Source organism: Mycteria americana, chromosome 3 (assembly GCF_035582795.1).
Source record: "Mycteria americana isolate JAX WOST 10 ecotype Jacksonville Zoo and Gardens chromosome 3, USCA_MyAme_1.0, whole genome shotgun sequence".
Lineage (NCBI taxonomy): Eukaryota > Metazoa > Chordata > Aves > Ciconiiformes > Ciconiidae > Mycteria > Mycteria americana.
Window position 1 is genome coordinate 4,289,135 of NC_134367.1, and position 15,620 is coordinate 4,304,754.

Here is a 15,620-nt window from a genome sequence, read left to right on the forward strand (position 1 = left end):
AAGATATTTCTAAATATTTCATTGGCAGGATCAACTCAGTGCCCCAGGGGAGACAGGAGATCTGGCCAGGGGACCTGGGACCTCACCATGCAGCACCTGGCTGGTGGGGATGAAGGCAGAGAAACAAATCACAGGCAGGGACAAGGTGGGAGAGACAGCAGTGGTGTCCCTGCCCCGCACCCCTTTGGCATGTGGTGGGTGGAAAGGGCATTGCAGAAGTCCAAGAGCTGGAGGAAGGTCCCAGGGGGCTGCACATGTCAGATCTGAGCCTTGCCTAGCACCAGCCCTCCACACCTCACCCCTCCATGGGTTCCACCAAGGTGAAGCAGCAGGGCCATAACAAGGAGCCCCTTCCCAACTAAACTTCTTCAGTGGTTGGAAATCAGCCTTGTGCTCTCCCCTTGGGACACCAGGGTGGCAACCGAGGCCATGAGGGCTCCATGGGTGGCTACCACAGGAGAGCATATGGAATGGGTGAGGTCTGCTGTGGTATCTCAGCATCCCATGGGACACATCACTCTCTCCCTCAACATGAGGAGGAAATTTGCCTGATTCCCACCACAAACCACCTTTGGCAGGGAGAGGAGAGGAACAGGCCAGTTTCAGGCTACCAGTTCAACCCTGCCTTGATGACAATGGAGGGACAGGGTCCAGTGGATGAGGAGGTGCCACACAGTGATTTCCCAGCTGCGGATACACGGGTGAAGAGCAGACACATGGCCACATGCAAAAGTAACTTCCACCAGCTCTGAGGAAAGACAGCATCAAAACCAACACATACCCATGTAAAGAAGGAGAAGTCTACACTACTGCTTCTACTGCTCCTGATGCTACCGACGCTACCAGCCCCTGCATGGACTGCGGAGGGTCACCATAAGGGCCTGCAGCACTTTGCCAGTCCGTTGTAGCAGGTACCGGTGGCTCTCTTAAGCAAGGGACACATCAGGAACGAACACTTGCCCTTGGTCTTCCGACACGTCACAGTGTCTGACACTGTAATTGAGAAAAAGAGCCGGTAAGCATCTTCCTTTGGATTTGCACCATGAAGAAAGCCTGTCCCCATGTTCGCAACAGCTCGGTCTGCAGAGAGCTCAAGCGGCATCTCGGGGAGATTATCAACCTGCTGTGGAGTTTGGCTGCGATGTCTGAAAGCATTCATGAGTTCTGCAAACTGTGATGCTCTCTCCCCTTAGCACTGAAACGGCTAACTGGAGTTTGACTACTCAGTGCTAGGCAGGCAGGTTCCATGCCAAGTATCACATCAGCTGCGCACGTGTGACAAGTTCATTCCTCATTTACAGAATCGCTCCCTGTTTCCCAAACACAAAAATGCCCGTTGGTTGTGTTTACACTTACCTGCAGCAGCCTGGGACACCGCCGGGAGAAGAAGCAGCAGCAGGAAGAGTATCTTCGTGGCTTTGGTTGACATTGTGGAGCTCTACCACAAAGCTGCTGAGACCAAGAGACACTGCAAGGGGAAGGAATTAACCTGTATTTATACGGCTTTGATGAATGCTTTCTGCAGGGATTTAGCAATCGTATTTGGATCCAAATAACACATTTAAAAAGGATGCATGTTGTAACTTCTAATTACAAACTCTTGTGTGGATAGATACCATGACACGTCCCCACCCCGAAAGGAATTAGCCTCTTGACACCACCACCTGCTGGCTCCCATGTCCTGATCCAAAGCACCACCTCCTCCGTGAATAGCACAGACAGGCAGATATTTCAGCAACCATTTAGCCAGAGCAATGACCACATGCACAAGGCCCAGTTCGCTTCAAGGTATTTGCACCCTCAGATCTCCATCAGACGCATCTTTGCCTCCAGAAATTCAGATTTTACACAGAAAAGAATATTTGTTCCCATTTTAAGACCCAAAAAAAGAGTGCCCAAAGCCACATAAGGACTGAATTCAGAATCAGTCCCACCAAGATGTTATGCCTCCCTGTGTGCAGCTCCAGCAGCGCAGCTAAGAGGTCTCTGCAACTCCTTGTGCTCCCAATGCAAGAGAGGGTTAAAATATGAGAAGGTACAGCAGAGAGTCCCAAAAAATCACTTGGGGGTTGGAGAAACAGCTTTGCATGGAGGAGCTGGAGGACCTTCATCTGCTAAGCTGGCTAAATAAAATATGGAAGAGGTGGCTTCACCATCCTCTGGATGTTGCTTCACTGGAGACTTGAGGGGGTTTTTAGCAAGAGAGGCTCCTGGGCGCTGAAATCCAGCAGAGAAAAGCGCAGCCAAACCTCTGGCTGGAAGGCAGCCAGAGCAACTGGGAGCTGGCAAACTGGGGAGGGTGTCCAGCTCTGGGACTATCTTCTGGAAGGCTTTCTGGCTTTCTCCTTCTCTGGTTAGCATTGTTTCTGGGTGGTAATGGCATGTCTTGTGTGGCATAGGAATTTATTTCTGGCTTGGAACAAAGCCTTTGGGCGGGAGGAGGGACCCATTTTGTCATCAGTCACTTTAAGACTGAGAAAAGACAGTTGAGGCTCCTCAGGGTGGCTCCTTCCCGGGAATGATGACGATGGAGGGCAGGGGGGATGACACGATGAGGTTCACATGTCTTCTGTGGGTGACAAGAAGGGTCATGCCACATTGCAGCCTCGCAATTTCCCCACTGCTGGATTTGCAGGCGAAGATGGTTCTTCAACAGCCCACCCTCAGCTTTGGAAGAGGCTTTGGTGCCCATTAGAGGCTTAGCTGTGCTTTGCATGCAGAAAGTTAGTTGGGTTTTCTAGGAATGAGTCATTTGGCAGCCGTGGAATTTGTTGCATTATAAACTGTGGAGGACGAGGCTCTGAGAGAACCAAGCCTGAGCTTCACTTGGCTCCAGAGCCCTGTTTACACCCCTAGCTTTATTAAAAAGCTTCGCTGGAGCTGGGCCCAACAGCTCAGTGTTGTTAATTAATGAAACACTTTGCTGAACACGGACGTGGCAGCAGGACAAGAGGAAAAGTAGGCTATCCCTTCCAGCCGTGCCTTTTGTAACCCACTGGTCACCAAATCCAAACACTGGAACTGAGGTTGCAAAGATCAAAGTTCTTAAATGTGCTCGGTAAAAAAACCAGTGCTGGAGACCAAGGAGAGACCCTGGTGGTGCTCCCTCGAGGAGGGACAATCAGACAGTGACATCTCTGAGCAGTTTGGCTCCCCGGCCAGCAGCGCATCCACGGCCCTGAGCACAGGCAGGATATTTAGTTCATCGCTCACATGCAAATATTGAAGAGGGGAGTTACAGAGCATGGCAGGGACAGGCATAATGCACTGGGGACCAATAGAGAACCCTGGAAACGGAGCTTTCATGTTTCAAAAAGTCCGGGACTCAGTTGAATGGGTGAGAAATTTTCCTCCTGCTAAGCAACAGAGTCCAGGCTTAGTTCCCAGGGTTGCAAAGAAACTCGCTAAAATTTAAAAAAAAACAACAGTAAATGCGTGAAAGCCCCCGAACACGCGTACATCCCGACAGCCCAGCTGATGTGCAAACCTTTGGGAGCTTCCTGCATGATTTTGCAAAAGCAATGACAAAACCTTAGATGATATTTAGACTTAATTATAACAGCCCGTCGTGGCCTTTCCTGAGGATTTATTTTCCAGAAAGCATGCGCTTCTCAGGGGATGGATTCTGCAGGGCTGGAGATCAGGAAGAGAAGCAGGTAGGACACGTCTCTGCACACACAAGGGCACCTGCAACCACCAACGGTTGAGATCACATTTTACAAAGGTTTCATTTCTTGGAGGGGGGGAACAACTGAGTTAATTTATGGCTCCGTGCACACCATGTCCCGGCTGCCACCTAGTGATCATCCCTGCGGTGGATGCCCATCACTTGGGCATCGCACAAGGGGACATCAGGACGCACTTGTGGAAGTGCACAGCAACCTGGGGGACATCAGGGTGGGCTTGTGCAAGGGCACAAGAACCCGGGGACATCGGGACAGGCTTGTGCAAGGGCACAAGAACCTGGGGACATCGGGACAGGCTTGTGCAAGGGCACTAGAACCCGGGGACATCGGGACAGGCTTGTGCAAGTAGACGACAACATGGGGGATATTGGGACAGGCTTGTGCGAGTGCACAACAACCTGGGGGACATCAGGACGCACTTGTGCAAGTGCACAACAACCTGGGGGACATCAGGACGCACTTGTGCAAGTGCACAAGAACCCAGGGACATCAGGATGCACTTGTGCAAGTGCACAACAACCTGGGGGACATTGGGGTGGGCTTGTGGAAGTGCACAGGAACCCAGGGACATCAGGACAGACTTGTGCAAGTGCACAACAACCTGGGGGACACCAGGACGCACTTGTGCGAGTGCACAGGAACCCAGGGACATCAGGACGCACTTGTGGAAGTGCACAAGAACCTGGGGAACACCAGGATGGACTTGTGCAAGTAGACGACAACGTGGGGGACAGTGGGACGGGCTTGTGCCCATGCACAGTAACGCCAGGGGTCTGGGGCCGGTGCAACCACCGCCGCTCTCTGCTGCCGCAAAACCCCGAGGAGCCCGCGTGACGCAAGCAACGTGACGTAACATTGCCCGGCGGGAGAGAAGCGCGGCGGCGGGGCGGGGGGAGGCACTTGGGGCCGGGCCGGGGCGGGCGGGGAGGGATCGGCGCCGGCGGCTCCTTCCTCCTCCTCCTCCTCCTCCTCCTCCTCCTCCTCCTGCGCCGTGGTGCTGCTGCTGCCGCCGCGGAAGGGGCGCGCAGGATGCGCGGGGCCTTCCCGGGGCTCTGCTTGGCGCTGCTGGCGGCGGAGCGCGGAGCGCGTGAGTGAGCGCGCAGGATGCGCGGGGGGGGGGGGGGGGGGCGGGGGGGGAGTGGGGCTGCGCGGGGCTGCGCGCAGGCGGAGGGGGGTGCAGCCCCGCTGCAGCCGCCCCGGTGTCCTGGGTCACCGCGGAGGGGAAGATGCGCGGTGCTCATGGACGGCAGCGCCCCGAGCGCGGGCTTTCCGCATCCGCGTACGCCCCAGCCATTTTCTTTTGAAATAATTAAAAAAATATATATAGTTTGGAAAAAAAAAAAAAGAAATTTTTGTTATTATATTTATTTATTTATTTATTCGGGGCATGAGCCCTCGTCCAAGCGCTTTTTATCAAAGCCCCTTTGGGCCGGGCCCCTCGGTGGCGATGGCTGTGCCGCAGCTGACAAGCCACCGAGAGCCGGCAGCCGGAGATAAGACGGGGACAAGGGCTGCAACCCCCTGGGCGGCTGGGAGTGGAATTTGGGGCGGGTTGTGGGTAGCACCTTTCAGTTGCTGGCTGTGGCATCCCTCAGCGGTGCGTCTCTGCCGTTCTCCAGGGCTCTGCGCCATCATCCACTACCTTGTCCGCGGGCAGCTGGGCTGCTTCGGGCTGACCGTCGCCTGCCTGGTGCCCGGCTACGCGGCTCAGCTCCTCAGCATCCTCTGGTTCAGGGCGGATGGCCGCCCACCCAGCTGCTGGCTCCTGCTGCTCCACCTCCTGCAGTTGGGCCTCTGGAAGCGGTGAGAGATGCTCCCCATGGTCCATCCAGCCCCCTCCCAACGCGGGCGCAGTCCCAAACCTGCCAAAACCAGGGCGGACATCCCGTCATGGTGACTCTTGCAGGTACTGGGATGTTTTGCGGATGGCGGCAAAGGCGGGCGGCAGCGCCCGTGCCGGGGAGGTGCTGATGCAGCACGGGGACGCGTGTGTGCTGCGGCTGCTGGAAGCCCTGCTGCAGACCCTGCCTCACCTGCTGCTGCAGGCCTACGTCGTCATGGCAGTCGACCCAGCGGGCTTTGTTCCCGGTGAGCAGGGAGTTTCCAGGAGGATGCTTCGAGTTGCAGAAGGGTGATGCATTTGGGTGGGGGACGCGTGTGCCCACCTGGCAGGGCGCAGGGCAGGCTCTGGATGGAGGAGCACGCTGCAAAGGAGCTGGGAAGCCCCAGTGCAAAGCAGAGCAGGGACAAATGTGGCTTAAAGACCTGCTGTGGTTGAACCCAGAGGAGTCTCTGAGCTACCCACGCCTTCACCTGGCTGATACAATCAGTCCCCCGTACAGGGGACCTCCATGGCAGACAGCGCCTTGGTTGGGTTTGAACCCAACTCATGTTCCTATTGATGGTCCAGCCCTACTCACGGCGCGATGCTGAGCATTTAGGGGTTTGGGGCTGCTTTGTAGAACAGGTGGACTTTCAGGTGTGCAAAGGGAGACGTTGGGGTGTGGAGTCACGGCATGCGCAAGGTCGCATTCAAGCTGGTGCCAGTCTCCGGTCCAGTCGCAGCGACGAGAGATGGACCTGCCCTGCCGCTGCAGAGCTCTGCCCATGGGAGAGAGCGCTCAGAGGATTTAAGCAGGGAGATGCCAAGCTTGCAAAGGAAACCAGATTCAGCAGGAATTGGTTGAGATACTCCCCTTGGCAGGACAGCAGGGTGCCTGACTTGTATCAGGGTGCCGTGCTACCGACAGCTCCTTAGCATTGAGACATGGTCCTACAACGCGGTCGGGCGTCCTCCAGAGCACCTGACTGCCCCTGTCCCCGTGCAGGCGTCAGCGCAGGGCTCTCCCTGCTCTCCCTCGCTTGGGCTTTGGTCTCCTACAGCCGCTTTGCCTGCCTGCTGAAACCCGGTCACCTCTGCCCGCCGGCCGCGGCCATCCTCTGCCTGCTGCTCTGGAGGACGGGGATGCTGGGAACCAGGGTCCTGGCCCTGGTGCTCTTTGCCAGGCTGTACTCCTGCTGGGTCTTTGCTGTGGCAGGTAAGACCTGTGATCATCTTCCTCCTGTCCCATCCCCCTGTCAGCCACAGGGATACTCCTGCTGCTGGAGCGCTTTGCAGCCTCCCCCAGGAACGGCTTTGCCCTTTCAGTCCCTTCCCCTTGCAGGTGTCCACTGGTTGCTCATGTCCTTCTGGCTGGTGGCCCAGCAGACGGACATCGTGGCCCAGCCCTGCCGCTGGAGGCTGTTCAATTGCCTGGTGGGAGCCGTGTACATCTTCTGCTACGTTAATGTCCGGCCCGGTCCCTCCAAGCACAGGGTGGCCGTGTTTTATGCAGTAAGTACCCAGGATATTCAGTATTGCACATGGATGCAGCTGCTGGGGAGAAGCAGTAGCTTCAGACTCTCCCTTCTCATCTCTGACATCACCACTTGATAAAAATCCAGCATTTCCCATGTCCTGACAAAGCCACGTGGTCACCAAGGTGGATGCACCTTCTGCGCTGGCTTTGTTTTCTTAGCAGCAACCATGCAAGGTCTTAATAACACCAGAGCGGCTGTGCTGCTCTGCCAGAGTTATTTGTCATGGTAAAAAAAGGTCAAGACCTTGCAGAAAGTTCAGTTCAGCAACCCTTATGTTTTAAGTGATAAGTTAGGTGCAAAAGAAATCAGCAAAATCTAGAAACTGGGTGTTTTCTGTCATTGGAAGCATGTCTGAAGCCATCAGAAGGACAAAAGTGACAACTCTCTTCCCTCTGCTCTGCAGATAATGCTGATGGAAAACACCCTCCTGCTGCTGCTGGCCACCCGGTTCCTGCAGGCAGAGCTGAGGAACAGCCTGTGCGTGACCGGGGCCGTCATGTCAGGGTCTGTAATAGGTAAGAGCTGCTGGGTTTTAGAGCCTGGATTGCATGTTTCGAGAGTAACATGAGTAAGTGAGCATCATGGGTTATTTTAGTTGCATCAAACTATTTGCTTTGTTTCTTCCAGCTTAAGCGTCTGAATGTATTCGATAATACGTAACTCCACCTTGAGTTTCATTTCTTTATCGTTTCTTAAAAGCCCATCCCTGAAGAGGGAGGCTTGCAGAAATGATCAAGGTGTCGCCAAATGGCTCGGGTACCGCTGCCAAATATAATACATGCAATTTTGAAGCACATCTGTTTGTGCTTTCTGCGGTCTTGGTGCTTGGTGATCAGTGCAGGCAGTGGTAGAACAGGGGATCACCGCAAGGCAATATTTTCATTTGAGCATATAACTGATGGTTTATGAAGGTGGCTTGTGATTGATCAGCCATCACTGGGTATGTTTTGGAAATACACTGGTGTGGCACCAGGCAGAACTACAGCACCTTCCTCCCACCTTGTTTTCTTTCAAAGACCAGCGCTGCTTCTGTAAATGGAAAAGCTTTTTGTGTTTACGGGGAGGATTTTTTGGTGTGTGATGGAGAAGCTACTCCATACCTTGCCCATACCCTGCCCATAAAGCAAGCAGCAGCTATGCTGGTGCATTTAAGTCCTTAAAGCTTTAATGCACAGCTCAGCTGAAGGAGGGGAGAGGTCGTATGATGCTTGCAAACAACCCATCGGCACCTCTATTTGCAAAACTGGCACCGGGCAAGGATGGGAGTTGCTGTTTGCTGGGTGAGGTCCCCACCAGGCTCATGTTTTCCCAGTGGGATGGAGGCAGAGGGAAGCTGTAACGCCTGCGTGCCGGGCTTTGTGCATCTCCCCAGACCGGCTACACACAGATCAACCATGTTCAAGAAAGGGCTGGAAACGGAGCAATTCCTCTGGCCTCGAATGAGTTTAGGAGAAAAGTAGGAAGGTATCTTAAAAACCTGCTGGTGTCTCATTCAATGGCTAGAGGACGGGGATGCTGCGAGATGGGAAGGATTCCTGCATCGCACGCTGCCCTGTGCCCTGTCTGCTGGTGCCTATCAGTCTGCAAATCAATCCAGATCAAATTTGGTCTTGAGAGTGTGCTCAGCACTCCCTTTCCCGAAAGCTGCTCGAGTGGGATTCTTGCATCCTTAAAAATGCTTGAAAGACATGCTGCTCGGACCCCTGATGCCCAGCAGCATCTCTGCAAAGGGCCTGTTGATCTGGAGGTGGCAGCGAGGTCTGGTCTCTCCTCCACACCTCACCAAAATGCTGCTGGGACTTGTCCCTTGATACCTTTCTGCTCTTTTTCAGGTGCCGCAGCTCTGGTGGTTTATTACAGCCTGCTCCATCCCAAGTCCACAGAGATCTGGCAGGGCTTCCTGGAGACAACCTGCAGTGCGGCAGCTGCCGATGATGACGAGGTTGCTGGAGATGGCTCCCAAGCAGGGCAGAGTTTGGGAATTTCAGGAGATGGAGAGTCCTTGGCGGGGGAAGGGACCACAGCAGATCCCAAAAATGGGAACAGCTCATCGCTCCTGCAATTCAGAGGGTGTTTGGAGGACAGCTGGACAAACCATCACCACTGGCTGCTGGTAAAGCTGGCCTTGAAGACAGGAGATATGTCCATCATCAACGCAGCTTTTGGAGATGGTGGCGTGGGAGAGGTTTACCCTGGAGGATGGATGATGGGGAAACCTGCCGGTGTTGAGCCTGGGGCACACGTTTCCCTCTCCACGAGGGAAATTGGTCCTCAGGGTGTTGAATCTGGTCTGACTGATGAGAACTTGCTGGCGGTGGGGAATGGAGGAGGTGGCAAACCCAGCGCTGGCTCTGCGAGAACGGCGTGGGAGGATGGAGCAGGGCAGGAGCCTGGTTTTCACCCGGCCGTATCCTTTCCCAGCAGCTTCTCCGCGGATCCGGCCGAGGGCTCCTCTGTGTATTTCAGCGTGAGCACGGGAGGCATCGCCTCACCCGGCACGGGGACAGCCACAGCTACGTGCGTGGCCCTGGTGCAAAGAAGCAGCGAAGCTCAGCCTTCTCCAGGCTGCCTGGGAGGAGGAGGAGGAGGAGGGGATTTATCCTCTGAGATGGCGAGCATCAGCCCAATCCTGGGCGCTTGTGCCCACAAGCATCTGCGGAGCAGCTCTTCCCTCAGCAGCACAGGCGGCTGTGGGGTGGCGGGTCCCCCCAAAGAGGGCTCGGAGCCCATGGGGCCGGAGGGTGCCCTCATGGGGTGGCATCGCCTTTGGGACACCCACCCTTGTGGCACACAGGGGACTGTCGTGAGGAGCAAGCTGAGGCCACCGTGCTTCACCTCCACTCCCAAGACCGACCCTAGATGCCCACAGCGAGGACTGGGGGAGCTGGGAGAGGGGACAGACCTGTCTGGGTTGCTGGAGTGACCCTGTAAATTGCTGCACCATCACCGTGGGTCAGCATTGGGGTGACTGCCTCGTCGATAGGGTATGGCAGGAGGTGGTGGGATGTTAATGCTGGCCATGAAGACTGTCCCCATGGTGCCCCTGCCGCCGGGCAGATGTGGTCCTCCATCGCTAGGACATCACCTTTCCTCCCGGTGCGTCTTCTATTTGCAGTTTTGGAGAGCTTCAAAGGTCTTAAAAAGCCTTAAAAGTCCAGGTTTAGGTATTTATTAAACTTATTTATGTAACAGTCCTGCTAGGCAGCTGGAGCATGCTGCATTTGATGTATTTGTGACGATGTCTTGAAGCGTGTCCTTTAACAAGGGCCTGTACAAGCTGCTGGCCGGTCCCAGCATGGAGATCTGGCTGCTGTCTCCAGGGGCTGCAATCCTGGCCAAAGCAGGAGTCTTCTCAGGACAAATAAGTGCCTCAACCAGAAAAATAATGAGTTTTAATCTCAGATGCCCTTCCTTATGGGTAGAATAAGCCCTAAAGTAAGGCTCAGCGGTGCTTGATTTATTTTTCCCCCACCAGGTTCATCTTGAGAGTTTTACCAACTCCATTTGCTGGGGCCACATAGGAGCCCAGACCCTCTTCATACTGCAAACCACAACCTCAGGACCCTCAATTATACACAAAAGCATGTCCTGCTTGCTTGCTTACCGTTCCATTTCCTCAGGTGACCTTTTCTGCCCAGCCTCTTCCTTGCCCCCTTCCACCCAGCCACAGATAATCCAGATCCAGCTGGATGCACCCTCCTAAATTTAGCCTCAAGCCTAATCTCAAAACAGATCCACATACTCCTGCCACCATAAAATCCCCATTGCAGGCAGGGTTTATTTATATCGGGAACTAAAAGCCTCAGGACTGTGGTCTCAGAAATAGCTAATGCTTCCAGCCGGGCTGGCTGGACATGGGTTTGTGCCCAGGACATGGCTTGACATGTTGGCTGAGATCTGGTCAGCTGGGTTCACCAGGGAGCTGGTGGGTGCCAGCTGGTGCACATCTGGCCATGTCCTCCAGCTGTTGTCCCGCTGTGGGCAGGACTCCGGTGGTGCCACAGGGCAGGAAAGGCAGCAGGAAGGACAGGTGTGCAATGAATTATTAAAAAAAGCATCCATGTAGCATTCACTGCTCAGGATTGACCCAGTCAGATGTTTCTTCAAGCTGTTCTGGGCACTGAAAACCCAGCCGGTGCCAGTTTCGGAGCGAAGCAGCTTCCAGCGCGGTGAAAGCTCCATGTCTCCGTTCGGACCCCAGCACCGTCGTGCTGTGGCTGTGCTCTGCAGGGAGGAAGCAGTTGCAGCGGCTTTTCCAGAGTCCTCCTCACCGTGTGCATCACACGGAAGGCAGCAGAGCTGCCGTGGCATTATGGAAATGTTTATCTAGTTTGTTTTTCTACCTTTGATAATATACAATGACGTTTTAAAAAAACAAACCAGCCTTTGCTGTGTCTGTGTCTCGTGTTGGGGGTGCACATAAGCGTGGAGAGGTCCTCTCTGGACCTTGCTGTAGGGGATGTTGGACCTCGATCTCCTGCTGCTTTGCAGGCGAACCGCTGCGCGGCTTCCTGGCTGGATGTGACCTCGCCTCTTCCTGTCTCCTTTGCAACTCCATTTTCCTGCTTTCTTGGATTTTCTACCCATTCCAGTTCTACCCACCCCCAATCCAGCTGTTTGTTTAATGGAGCAGGGTTTTTCCCTTTCTCCAGCTGGAGGGTGTGCAAAGATAGGACACAGACAGGAACGGGCACAGGACACCACATCTCCTTTCTCTCTTCCCCACACTTTTCTCCTGCAGCCCCAGGACGAGTTGCCTGTCAGGATTTTGAAGAAGGGTCTGCATCCAGCATCCTTCTAGCTGGGGCCACCTCAGCCTGCAGGACCTGGGCACCTCGATGTGGCATGCAGATAGCAGTGGGTTGGGTGAGTGTGGTTGCTGCGGGCAAGTAGCAGCTCAGGAGGAGTGGAGATGGCAAACTGGGACGTTGGCAGCCCTTCGGAGTGGGGATGCAGACTTTTACTGGCTAAATTTGTGTGCCAGGCAGTGGATGCTGGCAGGAAGGATTGGTTATGTCTTCCCTCTTGGTCCCATTCCCTCTTGCCAGAGTGGGAACCTGGGTTCACGTGGGGGGGTGGCTGGTGGCAGCTGCCCTTGTCCCCCACCCCCTGACCCAGAGCAGGTGAGTGATGCTGAATCCGGCAGTGGTGCCTGCCCCCCCTGTCCCCAACCCAGGACCATGGGCCTGTTTTGGCTGTAACTGCAAAAATTGATAAGGGTCATGAAATGGTTGGGAGGGCTGTATCCTACAGCTTAATGCTAGCTTTGTGGTGGCATGGGCTAACTGCAGATGGTAAAGGTCCAACAGCACTGAGCACCCATCGTGAAACTATCCCATGGACCAGTCGGAAAAGAAAATATGGCCAAACAGGCAATTTTAAGAAAGTAGAGAAATACTTTTGGGCACAGGAGACAGGCGCGCCCGAGGACTTTCATTCCTCAGAGCACATCCCCGATGCACAGAGGGCCTGGGGGTGCACCGTGAGCTGACACCTCTGACCCTGGAGGAGGTGGTTGTGGAAATCCCAGATGGATCAAGGAGTGGCCAGGAGAGGGGGGACCCTAGGGACAGCACCGGAGGGGACATGATGGCTGGGGTTCGGATGGGGGTGTAGGTGTGGAGAGCGTGTTCCCATGGCTTTTGCTCCCTGAGGATGGGAGATGATCACTGGTGAGATCGTGTCGTGTTCCCCCTCACCTTCTCCTTGGGAGCAAAGTGAAATCAGGTGAAATAATGTGGATGATCTGTCCTTAAAGACTTCCAGCCTGCCTGAGAGCCCTGTTGCACGCAGGGGCCAAGTCCTGCATGCTGGGTACCATCCCAGTGCTGAACCACAGGTCTCCACCTATAGAAATGACTTATATTTAGTTAAATCTAAAGCCCTGTTTGGAGTAGGAGGACTGTGCAGCTGCAAATCACAGCTCCAGATACTCCTCCCCACCCTTCCCATCTCTGCGGGAGGGGAGACCTCAAGATGCCCCAATGACCTGGTGCACATCCAGATTTTTCCCCAACGCTGCCAGACCGAAGAAGTCACGCTGGGGAGGTGTTTCTCCCCATAGCTCCTTGTTCCTCAGCCACCAGAGGGAGATGCTGCTCAAGGCCACAAAGCAGACGCCTGGTTCCAAGACACTGCATGCCCATCCAGCGCCTGGGTTATGGGAGGAGAGGGATGTGCAGGACTGGTGCTGCTGTGGCATCGCAGATGGGAGCTGGTGGGAGGGAAACGGCGGGTTCTGGGATACTGGAGGTGGCTGATAGGGTGCACAGTGAGTGCCTGGAGGAATGTGGCCATGGTTGCAGGAGGCTCCTTCCACCTCCCCAGGCATCACCAGGCCATGGGGAAAGTTTGGGAGCCCCTGCCAGGGTCTCACCAAGGTAGTATTCAGGGACGGGAAGGGTGATAGCCATCTGCAAATATCCCAGAGTCACTTCAGGTCCAAAGGTGCGTATGCAAAGGGAGCTGCCACCAGCTGCGTTGGACGCGGCATGGGAACCTGCTGGTTTGGTAAAACTGGCTCCAGCTGTCACCGCTGCGGTGCTGAGTCCTGATATTCGGGGGTGCACCCGTGGAGCAGTGCAGGTGCGCCTGGGCGGGTGAGACGGTCGCTCCCCGCTCTGTTCTGTCTTCACATCAACCCGCAGAGCGCAGAGGTCCCACAAAGCCCAGCTCCTTGCTCTCCGTGGAGTAACGTGGTCCTGGGCCAATCCAGGGCGTGAAGCTGCACGAGGAACTGCAGCCGGGTAAAAGCGTGGCAGAGCGGCGACGAACCAGCTGCTCAGGGGAAGCGGCTGATGTTTCCTCCCTGTGTCCCAAATGCTTGAGGACACCCAACCAGACCCTCTGCTACTTCTTCAGCATTTCCTGTGAAGCTCTTTTCGAATGAGATACGTTATCCTGAGCTAGACCTTAGGATCTGCCCAGCCTTGGGGGATGCTCGTCATCAACATTTGGGCTTCAGTCACCCACAGAAGGCCTGGAGCAGGGGTTGTCTCCATCCCACCACACTTGGCCAGACCATGCTGCGCTCTCGCCTATCCTGGAATGGAAGATTTCTGCTCATTTGCCTCCTATGAGCCTTTTTTGTTTGTTTTGTTTATTAAGGAAACCCTCTCCAGCGCTTTAGAGAGGCGGAGGCTCGTGCCCCAGCCCAGGAGAGCTCAGTGCCACCGATGAGGGGAGCTCTCGTGGGCTGCGAAAGGGCAGCAAGAGAGCGGAGAGCAGGAATCGACGGTGAATTTTGACAATGCAGGGAGTGACCCATGGGCTCCCGAGGAGAACTGGCTGTGCCGCTCACCGGTGATCTGGAAAAAGGAGCGAACAGCCAGGAACAGAGGCTACGTCCCTGATAAATTAAACAATACCCAGGCGAGCGCCTGGGCTTGGGGACGTGGCTGTCCAGCCCGCTGGCACCGGCCCCTTGGCTTGCTGCTTTTAATGGCTCGCTCTCGTCCCTCTTTCGAGGTGAAATACAATAAAGTAGGTTGGAAAGGTACTGACGGGGCAGAGGGCTGGCAGCGGCCCTGCCCCAGCCCTGCTGGGATGTTGCCTTCCAGCAGCACCATTTTCCGCTCCCTCTGGAGCCCGATTTCTGAGTTCTGCCTGTGAGTGCCAGGTTTCGGGGTTGGTTTTGCTCGACACACGGTGAAAAACATTCTCTCCAGCTCCGAGATCATGTAACACCCCCCTGAACTAACCTGGGAAAGATTTACCCGGAAAAACATCTTTTCACTTCCAAAAATATTGGAAGACAATACTTGGACATTACAGTAAATATAAGTATTTGCCCTGGGGTTGTTGTTAGTTGCTTGTTTTTTCCAAGCTGAAACTCTGGATATTTCCCCCCCCCCTAATTAAAGAGTTTTGATTTGTCTCAAAGCCCTTTTTGGTGTCTTTATTCTTCCTGTAAATGGCTTGGCCCAGGCTGCATCTCCGTGCCCATCGCTCTAAGGCTAAACAATAACATGGGGGGGGGGGGGGGCAGAGGGCAAACACGGCTAATCAGGACTTGCCTAATACGAACGACTGCTTAATGAGAACCCAGGGACTGTGCTTCCTGTGTTGGATTTGGCTGGAGGAAAACGCTTTGTGCTCTCCACACCAGGTTTGAGACGGCTCAGTTCCCTCCAACGCGCCGGAGCAGCGTTCCCTCCCTCCCGTGGATCCTCCCCAACGGCCACGGACGCGACCCGTGGCTGCGAGGGATCCGTGGGGATCCAGGGATGCTGGAGGAGCCGGGCCAGATCCTGCAACCTAAAGATCCGGTGCTTATTTTGCTCGAAGGGAGATCTTTAAAACAAAAGCCCTGTTCGTGCCTTGCGAAGCAAAGCCACCCAAGGGCCCTGCCCGCTCCCCTTAATGTCCTTCAGGCTCCCCGGGGAGCTTTGGGGGGCGTTTTTAGGGTCTGGCTTCAATAAGTACCAGCGAACGTGCCACTGCTCTGCCCCGGCGGTTGGGTTGAATCATCTCTCCATCCATGTGGCGAAGCTTCTGGCGGCTGCCGCGCCGGGATGTGGGTTTGGGAAGGGGACGGGATGGGGAGGGTGCCCTGCGCCTCTGGCCTCTCCCCGG

General features: G+C 55.1%; 2 protein-coding genes across 3 annotated transcripts; one reads left to right on the forward strand and one right to left on the reverse strand.

Annotated features, from left to right (window-relative positions):
• Positions 1-868: 868 nt before the first annotated feature.
• Positions 869-1,429, reverse strand: LOC142407607 (gallinacin-14-like). Its single transcript, XM_075497235.1, has 2 exons — positions 1,357-1,429; positions 869-993 (listed from the first exon to the last, which is right to left on the reverse strand). The coding sequence occupies exons 1-2, from the start codon at positions 1,427-1,429 to the stop codon at positions 869-871; spliced, it is 198 nt and encodes a 65-aa protein (XP_075353350.1).
• Positions 1,430-4,653: 3,224 nt separating this feature from the next.
• Positions 4,654-11,381, forward strand: XKR5 (XK related 5). 2 transcript variants are annotated; one of them, XM_075497716.1, is made up of 7 exons: positions 4,654-4,773; positions 5,306-5,489; positions 5,593-5,774; positions 6,515-6,724; positions 6,851-7,020; positions 7,450-7,561; positions 8,879-11,381. In XM_075497716.1, the coding sequence occupies exons 1-7, from the start codon at positions 4,716-4,718 to the stop codon at positions 9,967-9,969; spliced, it is 2,007 nt and encodes a 668-aa protein (XP_075353831.1). In that variant the 5' UTR covers positions 4,654-4,715; the 3' UTR covers positions 9,970-11,381. The 2 variants fall into 2 exon arrangements, with proteins under 2 accessions (XP_075353831.1, XP_075353830.1); XM_075497715.1 differs by having other exon boundaries at positions 6,515-7,020.
• The last annotated feature ends 4,239 nt before the right edge of the window (positions 11,382-15,620 follow it).